Raw genomic sequence first — 14,450 nt, forward strand, 5'->3', positions numbered from 1 at the left:
AGGTGTACCTAATATTCAAGACTTAAACTCAAGGTAGATGAATTGTGCCCTGAGCTTAATTGGACCTGAATGCAAAGCAAAAACTGCATCTCACACTCTTTTACAGTTACATTTATTACAGTCAACACAGCAGCATTTTGACTCTGGGTCTCTTTTTACATTCCGTGTGGACTGAGCAAAGGCAAGCAAAAGTCCCTGATCAGGAGATTAGAGCATGGCACTCAAGACTTTCAGGGTTGTGGGGTTTTCAAAACTCTTAAAACTCTTAAACTGCAAACACTCATGCTACCGTAAGCATGATAAGAAATGAACATCTGACGAATGATGACATGTGTTGTATCTATAGCTGATTAATGTATAAACTCTGATGAAAATATAAATGTTCACACAAAAGGCAGGTGGCAGGGAGGAGTATGAGAGACACTTTTCTGGGCATTGGTCTTACAATACTGCCTAAGGCTCTTTAATTATTTTTAAAGCAACAATTTACACCCCTGTTTTACAAACTGATACATGAATCAAGTCCAATAAAAAATACACTTATAAAGTCAAAACAACAGCAAGTCTTTAAAAGAAGTGTGGAATGGGACTTCTGAATTCAGTATGCACGTGTCATTCAAATATATTCATAAAAGCACAGCTTTGTCTGCCTTGAACTCTCCAGAGTATATTTTGGCACATTAACTTACTGTATTCCCTGGTTCTGAGAACATAAAATAGAAAATGATGAATAAGGTCAAGAGAGGGAGTGAGCAAGTGAGTGAAAGGATGTGCAAAAGAGACAGAAAGAGAGGGATACAAAGAGAGAAATATGCACAAAAGATGATGAGAAAGAGGTAGAATGGAAGTAGGTAAAAAGAGAGAGAAAGAGGGTGGAGACATGGAAAGAAAAATGCAAAGAGAGCAGAGAGAGGGAGACAGAGACAGAAAGAAAGAGAGAGAGAGGCCTCTAGTAAGTAGCTTTCTCCTGGTTATTGGTTTCAGTGACTGGTCAAAACTATTCTTCTCCATTCTTCTTGTCTCTCTCTCGCCGGGCACCTTTTTTTCCCCTCCGTGGCGTGAAAGATAAAGCGGACGGGCCCAACTGTGTGGCTGGCCCTTGTTCACAGCAGTGGCCTTTTGAAGCCAATTTTCCAGCTCACAGAGCAGAGAAACACAGGGAGAGACGGGTAGAGAGAGACGGAGGGATTCGGAGGAGAGTCGAGGGATGAGGGGTGTTGGGGGAAGACGGGGGATGGGACTGGGAAGTTTTAGGTGTGTGAATAAGGGTTAGTGTTGAGGTACTGATGTGAGAAAATGCACAGGCACAGTGGGATTACTAACCAAAATATTCTTCACCCCTTAACTGCCATAATTGGTGCCACTAAACATAATTGTAGCACAGAGGGAACATAATTCACTAGATCAAAAACTGTAGAAGCAGTGGGATTTTTACAAAGCAGTGAAGCTTGGGGGTGATTCTGCACTTTGGATTCCACGCCGACCCTTTCATGGTCCACCTTATGATTGCAGTGCATTGCTGAAAATGTGCTTTCTACTGTACATGCTTCATTTCTGCACATTTAACCTGCAGCTTTTTGTTTTAGAGGCAAATGTCGCTTTTTTACAATTCTTAATTGTAGTGTTCTAGCAATTGTGGAGTTAGATATTTCTTCTTTACAGTACAAATGACTTCAGTTATGGCTGTCTTTCATTGACAATCTGTTTACGTTTTTCTTGTTTTGCAAGATGCAAAAGCAAATTGCTAAAGTAACTAATAATTAAAAGACAACAGAAATCACACAAATGCTGAACAAACAACTGCAGGGAAACTGTTTGGTGACAGATAACAGGATAGTCATATGTTTAAAAAAAAAAAAAAAAGTATGTTGGCACAACATACTCCACAAAGACCATCCAAATATAACTAAAAAGACAGAAAACAAGAAACATAATTTTTTGTTTCTTTTCATTAAGATTATTAATTCCAGGAACGGTGTGTGTTGTGTGTGGTGTGTGTGTGTGTGTGTGTGTGTGTGTGTGTGTATGGGGGGGGCATACAAATTAAGACCACATAGAAAAAGAAATCAGACTTTTTTAAATGCTGAGAGACTGGCTAGAAAATTGGCTTAGTGCGGCAGATAGCGAACTGAACAAAAGGAACATATATATGAGCTTGAAGTGATTGAAGTAGCTGGCGTCTCCCGATGTGTGCCCGGCGTTTGATTCCCGCCACGGCTCTTACATAAACTGCTCGCTTAATTTCACACTGTGCATCTGAAAAATGACAACAAACGCTTTCATTAGAGCACGATGCCGCAGCCCCACGAAGAGACTTTAATGTTCTTGAAGCGTGGAGGAAAGAAGGAGGAGGAGAACGAGAGGAGGATAGGGGGGCTGAAGGAGACAGAGAGAATAAACTAGGTGAAGGAGTGTGATAAATGTGAAGAGCGTTCCAAAAACAAGAAGCGGTAAAAGCAGTGAACAACATCTGCTTTGCTTATTTCAATATTCATGTGGCACTGCTAGCTCCCATTTCTCCCTCATTCTTTCCTGCGTGAATTTGTTTTCCTAGCATGCAATTGGTAACGCTCATCTTTCCTCCCTCTCGCAGACTTTCCCTTCTCTCTCTGGTGTGGTGAAATATTTTGCATATGCTTACCGAGGTACATGGTATGAGGGGTAAAGTGAAGCCCAATTCAGGTAATCTGCTTTTGGCACGAGGACAATCCTACGTTGACATAGAATCGGGTCACGGGTAGGGTTTTGCCAGAGGCCATGAGAATGTGTGTCTAAGAAGCGTGTGAGCGAGTCTGTGAATGTGTAGGCGTTCTCCTTCATGATGTACCCCCCCCCATGGCCTTCATATTATCAACTGCTAAAGATGGCAGAAAGTGCAACAAGCAGGTGAATGATGTTCTTAAGTCATAAAAACAAGTATTATTACAGTGTACATCACTTCATTAGCATTCTTTTGTTGGATAAGTGCAAGAAATTCCCAAATTTGCCAGAACTATGAACAAAATTGGAAGAAATGGCTCTGCTTCCTGTTTGAAAAGTGATGGGCAAAGGGTCACAACAAAGGCATTATGTGATCCCTAGTTAATTCTCAATTCATCCATCTATCAGGTTTCTGTGACTTATCCAGGCCTGTGTTGCTGTGGCAGCCAGAACTTTTTTGGCTTCACGCGCCACTGACCAACTCTCCAAGGAAGGAACACGGCTCCACCTTGAATGCTGTATCCAGGTTTGTTTATAAATCTATGGTGGCAGCAGTCTAAGCAGCCATGTCTTGAGCTGGCAGGAGATCTCAAGGTGTTCCCGAGCCAGGTGGGTTCCGTACCCTTACAGCATGCTCTGGATCCACCCTGTGGTCTCCTTCCAGTTGGAAATGCCTGAAAAGCCTTCATAAAAGGCATCCTGATCAGATGACTTTCAATGTGGAGAAGCAATGGTTCTAGCCAAAGTTCCTTCTGGATGACCGAGCTCTTACTATTTTAAACATATTGTGGATTGACTGATAAATTGAGAGCTTTCCCCCCAGCCTCTGCCTCGTCTTCACTATGACAGCTCAATATACCATTTGCATCACTGCTAACACAGCACCAATCACCTGGTGATTTTACGCTCCATCTTACGATCACTTGTGATTGAATACTTTAGTTCATTTTTCGGGAAAAGGGTATAAACATTCTTCAAGTCAACAAAACACAGAATGAGAAACTCCATCCATCCCTCCAGTATGCTCACATAGGGTAAAGGGTGGCTCCATGGTTTCATGGGTACACAAGAGTTAATAATGTTTTCCCCTGCGTGTGTGTGTGTACCTTGAGGCCTTCAGCAGGTGAGCAGCTGAGCAAGACCAAGTTATTCCTTTGCACGTTTGTAGGAGTCCAGGGCCACAGCACCTCACCGTGCTCGTCCAAGTCCCACCAGCAGAGCGCCACATCCTGGAGACGGTTGAGACTAAAACGTCTGCGGAGCTTACGAGCCTGCCCACTTACCTCCACACACACCACCTGGACATTGAAAAACACACACACACACACACACACACACACACACACACACACACACAAGCAGACTATGCATTAAGGAGAGAGTCAAAAAAAGGTAGTCAACAGACACTCCCACAGAGTTAAAACATATTTTATGATGAAGCGATTTACTCATTTGGATTCACCTGGCCTGTGTTAGCACCTGAGGACTCTGAAACTTCCACATCTGTAGCCCCAAATATCACTCATGTCCTTCCCCCAACGTGTTTTTGTTGATGTCTAAGGTTGTTTTTTATCTTCCATTATTAATGTGTGTGTGAGTTTTATTCTGTTGGGCTTGTTGTTTTAGTGATGTGCATTTTTTGGGAAGGTCCGCCACGCTCTATGGCCACACCAAAGAGACGCACAGTAATGAGCTCTCGTGGCGCTTGGGGTGGGGGGGGGGGCACACAACTCACAAAGAAACACACACACATACATACTGCTTCCATGTATGCACATAAATACACATGTACATACATGTAGAGGCACTGGTATAAAAAGTGTACATGAGCACACACTTAGAGACACACAAAGTGTAGACCCGCGTGCACACACCATTAAATAAACAGTGCTCTATCCAGAAGCACTTTTAAAGCTGGTGAAATTGCAGGTCTTACACTGTGACCCTGCCTTTCATGTACACCACCATCATTCCACACACACACACACACACACACACACCCACACACACACACACACACCCCACACACACACACCACACACAACACACACACCACACACACACACACACACACACCACACACACACAACAACCACACCTTTATCTGCAGTCACACTCACTGACACAATGAACCAACTACCAAAGTCGATGGCTAACACGTACAGCACCATACACACATGTCCATGACCTCTGTTACACTGTTAGAAGACTGACTAGGACCTGACAGAAAGGCATGTTGTAAAAGAAGCAACATTATACTCTACTACAAAAATGGTTTAAAGGCATAAAAACATGCAGAAATTAGTAAATCGACAAGCTTGAGGTTCAGTGGTCCATGTCTGCCCTTCTTGCCCCCTTGGGGAAGGCTGTGGGGTGGGGTGGGGGGATTTGCTTTGGACACAAAATACAGAGATGAATTAAAATGATGGAAGTACATCTGATGATAAAGGGAACAAAGAGTTGCCCCAAACAGCTGAACGGGAGATCAGTGACAGATTAGAAATGGAAAAGAAGAAGAAGGAAAAAAAAACTGAAAATCACTGGGTTAATAACACACTATCTCTACCCCCCGCCCCCTCCATTCCTACCCATCTCTTCCCTCTTCTAGTTTTTTTTTTTTTTCTGCTGGCGTTTGCTGGTCAGCAATAATCAAAAACCACTTTCTGTGGGCCGGATTAGTTTAGCCCCCCTCAACGCCCCCCACTCTTCCTTCTCCAGCTTAGCCCACTGGACCAGGGCAATGTGTATGTGTGTGCGCATGTGTATGTTTTTTTGTGGGGGATGGGTAGTTGGGCGTGCGTGTGCACATGTGTGTATGTCGCAGGTTGCATGCACATGCATTGACAGAGAGGTGTGGGGTGTACAATATGGGGTGGTGGTGGGGGGGTGTCTTATCAGGACTTTGCTTCTGGAGACAGACACACGGTAATAACGATTGCTTTTATACACACCAACATGCACGGGCACACACACACCCCTTAACAAAAGTGCCTGGCAGTAATGTGATAATGCCAGGGTTAGCAAGCTAGGGAAGGAGACACAGTGTAGTTTTGTTTCGGGGGAGGGAAGAACGGGACGGCACATAATCAGACTTGTTACTAACACCTACTGAAACACCTCTAGATCAGACCTCTCAATACATCATCTTTATGACTTAATTATAATATTAATTAATAGACAAAATTAGGAAATCAAAGACAGTTCACATTTAAGACAATGGTCCATGTTCCCATGGTGATGGCGGTGAACTACTCTGACTTTGTGCGCAAAGATACAAAGAGGAATTGGACAAACACTCATCATTTACAAATTGTATTAAGCCAAATGGGTAGAATGTATGTTTATCAATCTACACGGAAACAGTACCTATGATAGATTCTGATTGTAGGTAGCTAACTGGTTTAACTACCAAACTGACCAGTAACATTTTACCAGTTTTTGTAGTTGTTTCAATGTGTATAAGTGACGTACAGTATTTAAAGTCCTCATTTGTGCTAGTTTATTTAAGAGCCACTATTCTGAGTAGACTATCGAATTCAGAGTTGGTAGTTTACCTGGCTGTCATGGGAACAAGGTTAATAATGTAGCCCAGCAAATCTCCCTTGATTCAAACAGACTGGGTTCAAAGGTTTAGTAAATTTGGGATTTTATATATTTGTATTGAAAATAACCATATATTACCATTTGTTACCATTACCAGATGTTTTTTTGTCTTCTGGTTTCACTAGATCTCATTCAGAAAAAGTACGTGAGTAAATGTGCAATAGACACAAGAAAGACATTTCGGAAATATTGGCCATTGTGGGATGAAGAAGGGAGTTGGACATTGATATGGGACAACAGGTCAATTCGTGTTCTTTACTTTCTCTTTTCGACTGTTGCTTCCTTACAAACAACCAACTAAATACACACATGGACAAGGACACACACATTACTCATGGATACTCTATCAATGCGTTCCACTGTACCTTGATTTCAGACGGTGAGAGTTTGTCTGTTCTCCTGCCAGTCTCTGGGGAGTTCTGGTTCTTTTGGTTGAGGTAGACTGCAGCCACTTGGCTCTGCTCCAGGAAGGATAGCAGAATCAGCCTATCGCTCAGCACCGCTGGGAATGACACAAAAACACATTTCACTGAATGTCAGGATTCAAAACACACACTTAAATATTTCCCTGTCTCCCCCTTACACAGCCATAACCATGACAAAATATATCGACACAAACACTAATTACTACACAGTTTGGTTTCCATCTGTCTTTATATGTAAAACACAATGCATTGAATTAGGATTCTTGAAAATAGGAATAAAGATACATGGCAAAATGTGACTAAAACACTAAAATCAGAAGGAGAAATAGCATGGCAAACATTTACTGATGGATTTTTCTTTTATTTATATTGATAAGGCCAATTCGGGGCCTAGAGGGAGTTACATTAACTTCCTTAGAAAACTTTCTGGATTTATAATATCAGAATTGTATAAACGTCCAAAGGGAATGAATGAAGATTATAGCATTAGAGATTTTATTTATTTGCATTTATTATTTTTTCTTGCAGTTTTAAAACTGTCCTCATTTTTGTGAAGGTTTTTTTTTTCTGACAATGTTTTCTGAATGTTCTCCTCTGCTTTCAATGTATTATACTGCAGTACTAATTTATCATTAAAGTTGAGTTTTGAGTGGGAGGACGGAAATTTCATTCTCTCCCTCTGCCTCCCATCCCCTCTTCTTCCTCATCTCTTCTTTCCTTCTTCTCTCCCTTACTTCTCCTTTCCAGCATCCTCGCTTCTCCTTTCCACAGCCTCCTGTGTTCTTTGTATCTCTTTCCTTCCCTGTTCTCTTCTCTCTTTCCCTGTCAGTGTACTGCAGGCTTTAAAGGCTTTTTTGTGGAAGAACACACTTGATCCTGTTCAACTCTTCAGGAGCTGCATGGAAACGCTGATTAGCAATTAAGCCACCCTCTCCTTCAAATTAATCTGTTTATGAAACCAATTAAATGGGGGGGGGGGGGGGGGGGGGGGGGGGGGGGGGGTTGTTACACGTCTCTCAGATATCTGCTTTGAGTTGAACGAGTAAGGCTGCTCCCTGAGATTTAGAAATCTAACCGACCATGGCATGTGTGTATTTATTTGTTTATAGACGTGTTGGTATTGGTATGATTACACTTCAAATCATCCTGTTGTTGTAAACATTTTAAATTAATATGCAAATATTTACAAGAGAAGTGAAAGAATGCTTGATAATTCAGAAAAACTAGCATCTTAAATCAGGTCAATTGAGTCTGTCCTTATGTTGGATTATAAAGCATTTGTAATGAAAACTGGTTCAAGGCCTAAACCATTACAAAATACAGCCATTAACGATGGCTTGGCTTTCCGAAACAACATTTAATGCAATAGTAAGCGTCTTTGTAATAGATTACAGACAAATCAAGTTAAATGCAGTTTAGTATTGATCTCCATGGGTGTCTATAAACGGGATTAGGTTTAAACCCATTCACTCCCAAATGAAGGAGGGGATAGGAAACCAGGCTGTGGCCCAATCTGGGACCAGGTGGCTGATTTGGCATTAAGGGCCAGTCCTTCATGACCCACCCCGATACACCGCCAAGACACACACACGCACATATATGTATACATATACACATTTATATTTACCCTCAAAAAAGTTACATATAGGCTACATACAGCCTGCAAAAATTCTTTATGCATTCTCAGTTACACACACCAACACACACATTTACATCCACAAGCATAAAACAAACCTACCAAATGTTAAAGCACGTTAACATCTCTTTCTCTCACACACATACACACACACGTTTCCACACACACACACACACACACACACACACACACACACACAGTCCCCTAAATCCATTTAATGCCATCTCCTCAGCAGCATGTTGACATAAGAGGCCAATGGGCTTAACCAAAGCACATTTAAACATGGGTAAATGAAACCAGCTATGAAAAATCACTTAAGGATGCTTAATCGTGGAGCATATGCACAGCTTGGCCTAGCCATCAGCCAAAGGAAGCTGGTAATACTTTGATGGTGTAAAATATATGTAATCTACTGCTCTGTATGATGCAATCAGAGCTCATGGTGGAAACAGGAAGGTAACCGGCATTGAGAATACAAAGTTTAAGAAAGGATGGTAAGCCAGCTTTGTCGCATTGTGAAACAGAAACAGATCTGGCTGCCATTGCTTGTCGTTTCAGGAGACAAATACGCAGCAGGCCGCACATTCAGCTGAATCCATGCAAATCAGAAAGACAATTTCCTTCAGCATTCAGATACTGTAACCTTTTTGCTTTAGAAAGTTGTCAAATCCTTTTTGGAAAATGTAAATTAATTCTCTGTAATTATACAGTGACTTACATTTTAAGATTTGAGCTAAAAAAAATTAGTGGATTTAAAGAAAATTAGACATTAACTATTTTAATAATTGTTTCAGCCACTCGAATATGAGGATTTATGAAATGATAATTCATTTAATTTTTTCATGTTCACACACACACACACACACACACACACACACACACACACACACACAATTGTTGTTATTGTAAACTGTTTCAGTGAATGTGTTTGACAGTGTGATCTGGTCTGGCTCTCTACTCTAATTGTCTAAGGCTAATTTAACAAGTGACAGATGTGAGAACCCCCCCCCCCCCCCCCCACAGAATCCCCGGAACCCACCCTCTCACAACCATTACTCTAATAATTAGTGCCTCTGAGGCTTTGAATGGGGCGCAGCGGGAGGTGAGTGGGTGTACGTGTACCTGTGTGTGTGTCTTAGTATGTGCCATTGTCTACGTGGGCGTGTGTATGTGTGTTCAAGTCTTTGTGTGCCTGTAAATGTGAGCGGACATACAGTAAGTGCTTGTTGGTCTATAAAAAAATAAAAAAAGTCTGTAATTACACATATGCATGTGAGAACGAGTGTGTGTATGTCTGTATGTGTGTTTATGAGCAAGAGAGTTTGTGTGTGTGTGTGTGTGTGTGTGCGCACTACGGGAGCTTTATCAGGTGTCTGGAGACCCCGAACGGAAGCAGGGAGGGCGGTGTTATGAACAAATAATTGATACAGAAAGAAAGAAATAATTAGCAGATTTGGGCTGGTGTCCACGGTCCCTTATTCTCTCCTGCAGGTCTGCAGAGCAAGGCAGAGCAGTTTGAGGGGGGTGGTGCTCCCATGAGGAACGCGCAATGGAGGGAAAAACACTGATGGATGCTCTTAAGGGAAGGCCCCTGGACACACACAGCACAAAAGGATTTGCCCGCAATTAGCTGGCAGAGTTGCCTCGTTCACCTGTGGCACCTGTTATGTGTGAGTTGGTGCGTGTAAGAGAGTGTTTGTGTGACAAAGTAGCGAGGAGAGTAGTGTTTGTGTGTGGGGAGCAGGTGTAAACGCACAATCGGTGCGGCAGTGTGAGAAAAGTGCAGTTAATGGTTTTGCGATTTAAAAAAATACTGAACATTTGAATGCAAATGTCTCCGTTTGTTTTTCTGTGTGCGTGCGGCTGTGGGCAGAGATACAGTTGGTAGCCCATCCATGTGGTGGAAACAATTATGTTTGTGTCCTAAAATTTGCATAAACCATGGTTGAACCACTGGAATATTTAACTCCCACAGAAACCATAATTTCATTTAGTGAGTGCAAAGATTGCAACAATACTTTCCAACAATTCTTTCCTGCCATATCAGGTGTGATGGTTATGCAACAGCTCTAATTAGCATCAGCAAAATACCCAAAAGCAAAAATATGTAAACACATTTAGTATTTATTGTTCATCAAAGACTAAAAAACAAGCTCCCCAACATCCTGAAGCCTGGACCAACCTGACTGATTTATACGGGAACAACAACAGCACTCAGAGAGAGCAGACCTCTGTCAAGGCGCACTTACAGTATGTGTTTCTCGGATTGCTTCTCTTTGCCAAGTAGGGAAATCGTTCTTCTGACTTAGGTGTGTTCATGAGCTTATAAGTTGTAATGTAGAAACATGGAGGGTACAAAGAAAGTGTGTTGTATTTTATTGCTTAGAGTTTAAACAACACGCTGATAGACCTTTATTGCAATGTTAATGAAAGTAAAGAATAATCCTGTTGACAGACAGTGTGTGTGTGTGTGTGTGTGTGTGTGTGTGTGTGTGTGTGTGTGTGTGTAACTAACCATCAGCCACAGTGTTGGCAGGTAATCGTCCCACTAATGTGCAGTCTACATACACTTGTTCTAGCTGAGGTCCATTTAGAGTCAGGGTCACCAGTACTCCATTACTCAGCAACACCTGCAAGGTAACACACACACACACACCCACACACACACACACAAGATTACAGAAAATTCAGTCGTATATGTAGCTAAGCTTAGACCTGGAAAGAAAGACATATTTATACATTTTCAAACATTATACTTGTGTCAATTGTTATACGGTTCAGTGGAGCTCAATATCTGAGGCCTGATCTGGAGGGACCATGGGAGGTTTACACAGATGTGCAACTTTCTGAAGGTGAAGAGGTCTGTGAGTGTGTCTGCATGCGCGCGCGTGTGTGTGTGTGTGTGTGTGTGTGTGTGTGTGTATAATAGGTGTTGGGCTGAGGAGGATGTGTACCTGGCAGCAATGTTTGTTCCTCCATCTGCTGTGAACACAGGTGTTGGTCTGCAACAATTCCTGATAAACAGATAAAAAGAAAGTGAGCAAAACAGAAGAAACAGAGGTGAACTGGGTTCCAACCACCAATGCACCAAGTAACCAAAGTAACACAAACCTGATACTGAGAGCAACACATGACTGGGTTTAGACAGGTCAATGTATGTATTTCATGTTAGGAAAAAAACCAGACAAAGTAGGGTATGCTCGCCTCTAAAGAAGATGTGTATAACAATTTAGTAAGTTTCTTTCTTTTTGTAATGCCAGTGCTGCTCATAATTGCATTAATTATTTTGGTGGAACACAGTACCAGACACTTGTCTCTACAGGTGGCCACCGAAGCAGTTCCTGCTCACGGAGGGGTGGGAGAGAGTTGGAATAGAATGCAGGTAAAGACTGCTTGTGTGCATATGAGTGTGTTTTTGTTTGTGTGTTTGTTAAAGTGTGTGTGTGTGTGTGTGTGTGTGTGTGTGTGTGTGTGTGTGTGTGTGGTGTGTGTGTGTGTGTGTGTGTGTGTGTGTGTGTGTGTGTGTGTGTGTAAGGTCAGTCATTCCTGCCACATTCCAAACCCAGCTGGGGTGATTGGATGGGAGGAGAGAGGGACGGAAAAGGAGGAGGAGGTGGGGTGTGGGGGTGAGCTGGGGTGTTTCCGTTTCAGACAATGGTTACGGGTGAGAGGAGGGAGGTGGATTGGTGGGGAGTGTGCATGTCTGTAACAGCCACAGACAGGTTCCAACAAACAAAGCTAGGTCTGTACTGCCACAAGTACAGAGGGGACGGGGACCGGGGGGGGGGATGAATGAGGGGAGAGGAAGGGAAGGAGGAGGAAGAGAAGGAGGGAGAAATAGAAGAGATGAGGGGCCAGCCTGCAGACCCCTGATCCCCTCAAATATCCCCCTCGATGACAGAGCTTGGCCGAAAGAGAGGTGATGAGAGAGGAGAGGGAGAGAGGAGAACAAACGTGAACGACAAGGAGAGTGAAGGGAAGAGGGAGAAAAGAGAGAGAATGCCCCTATTTGTTAATCAATCAGCCGTTTCGGAAAGGGAAAACTCCGAAAATCCCCAGAGGGAGGAAGAAGACAGGGGGGAGGCTTGGAGCGGAGATGGTGGAGGGTTTAACTGAGGAAGAGGGTACCTCCAACTCCTTCAGCGAATCACGTAGTTTCTCTGGTCGGCGGTTCCTGGGGGTCCACGAATAGCCTCGATCTACATAGGGAAAAAAAAAAGAATAGCTCATGTGACTTAAACTTTTAAAACGCAGACATAGGAGAATTATATATTTTTTCAAAAGGCCCTCATGGGAATTTAGAAGAATGTGGCACCAAAAACCGGTAAAAGGGTTGAACTTTATATCTGGGTTGAGATCTACATGAAAAGGGATGACATAAGGAATAAAGGGTGGTGACAAGACGGTCAGGTCGAATAAAGCGATGCAGGTACATGAAGCAGATGTCCCACAATGCAATGCTGTATCTGTTCTTGGATGCATACAAGGTATTGGTCGCACTCATGAACTTTAGCTCTATTTTGACAACAGGGAGAAATTAAGTGATTAATTGTTTATCACCAATGTGAATCAAACAAAATTAAATAAATTTGATATTAGCATATTTAATTAAATAAAACTTAACATACCTAATCTATTAAGTATATGGCGGTGGTGATCAGTGGTGAGTGTGTGACCTTCTGACACCAACAAAGGTTACTCTTAGTACCAATAGCTATGTTACTCATTTGCTTTCATGTTTTCAAATCAATGTAAAACCTATATTCAATATATAGAAACTCCATTGATGTTGTTACAAGTTTTATATTCTTTACTACCATATCCCCAAAGCAGCAAAAGTCTGAAATCTGCTGCTTATAGATTGATATAGCTGCACTAAAAAGGAGTGAAAATCTTCTACTGAAAGCAAAAACACATAAACTGGTCCTCGAGGAGAAGCAAATATTTAATCGTGAGGTCTTTTGGTGCTCTTGAGTTGAGTTATCTCCCAAATGCAACCTTACAGTTAACAGCACACATCTCAACACGTACCACACGAAGGCCCCTTCATTTTAATTCCCCAGCACTCCCTTTTCCCTCCATCTCTAGTGGTTAAACAGAGGGAGGGAAGGGTATGACGAAAAAAAGAAGAAAAAACAGCTAATTAAATTTGTGCATCTGCTTCTGCCCACACACATACATACAAGTTCAGTGAGAGAACAAAAAGGAAGAAGAACTGCTGTTTTAATATGGAGCAATCTACCCTATGTGTTTACTTTACACTCTCCTTTCCATCTTAACTAAAACGGACCATTAAGGAGTGGGATTCTCTATTAAACATGAGTGGGAAGAGGAGGTAAACAGATGCATGCAAATGAGGGTGTGGAGGGTGGGGGGGTCAGGGGAGAGAGGAGGGAGGGGGAAGGCAGGGGGATGAGTGTTCGTCTCCTGATAAGGGTGTTTGTATTCCACTACTGGGTGAAGGCAGAGAGAGTGAGGAGAAGAGAGGGAGGGAGAGAATAGAGGAAGTAGGACAGTTGACTGACTCGGACCGCGATTTCTGGAAGTTGGTCATCCACTGGTAAGATGGTGGATATGAAAGTGGATGGACACAAAGAATAAAAATGTTTCAATCACTCTTTAAGTTCCTCTGTTGGAAACTTACTTTCACAGAAATGGAGTTTCTCGTTGTAGTAGTGATGCTCCAGGGGATTGCCTGTAAACAAATTATAAAAAGGCCAATTGAGGGATTAAATTTGGAATTTTTCAGTATATGAAAACAACATGGTGTACACAATTAATGATTATGTCTATGTGATGTTGATAATGAGGAACAGAAAACTAAGATGGAGCTCCAACATCCCCCTTTAGCTTCAAGAGACCTTTTTGGCAAAGTGTAACCCATCACTGTGCCTCATGGCCCGGTCACTGTGAGCAAAAAAGTGGCCCGTCTGGTGGCCGGCCTCTCTGGCAGGTAGGAACACCTCCTGGATTAGTAGTATTAATCAGATAAGGGGGTGAGGGGCCAGACAGGCCCAGACATGGGCACCTGCTCTGGGGCTGGGTGGTGGGGGTTGGGGGGGGGGTGGAGGGGTTTGCTGCAGGGG

General features: G+C 42.6%; 1 protein-coding gene across 1 annotated transcript in view; it reads right to left on the bottom strand.

Moving 5' to 3' along the window:
- Positions 1 to 14,450, bottom strand: part of wdpcp (WD repeat containing planar cell polarity effector) — a 69,550-nt gene that overhangs the window by 30,430 nt on the left and 24,670 nt on the right. Inside the window, 6 exon segments of the mRNA XM_032541256.1 lie at positions 3,807 to 3,998; positions 6,669 to 6,805; positions 10,880 to 10,994; positions 11,319 to 11,378; positions 12,493 to 12,563; positions 14,009 to 14,059. Coding sequence (XP_032397147.1) covers positions 3,807 to 3,998; positions 6,669 to 6,805; positions 10,880 to 10,994; positions 11,319 to 11,378; positions 12,493 to 12,563; positions 14,009 to 14,059 — 626 coding nt within the window.

Source organism: Etheostoma spectabile, chromosome 17 (assembly GCF_008692095.1).
Source record: "Etheostoma spectabile isolate EspeVRDwgs_2016 chromosome 17, UIUC_Espe_1.0, whole genome shotgun sequence".
Classification (NCBI taxonomy): Eukaryota; Metazoa; Chordata; class Actinopteri; order Perciformes; family Percidae; genus Etheostoma; species Etheostoma spectabile.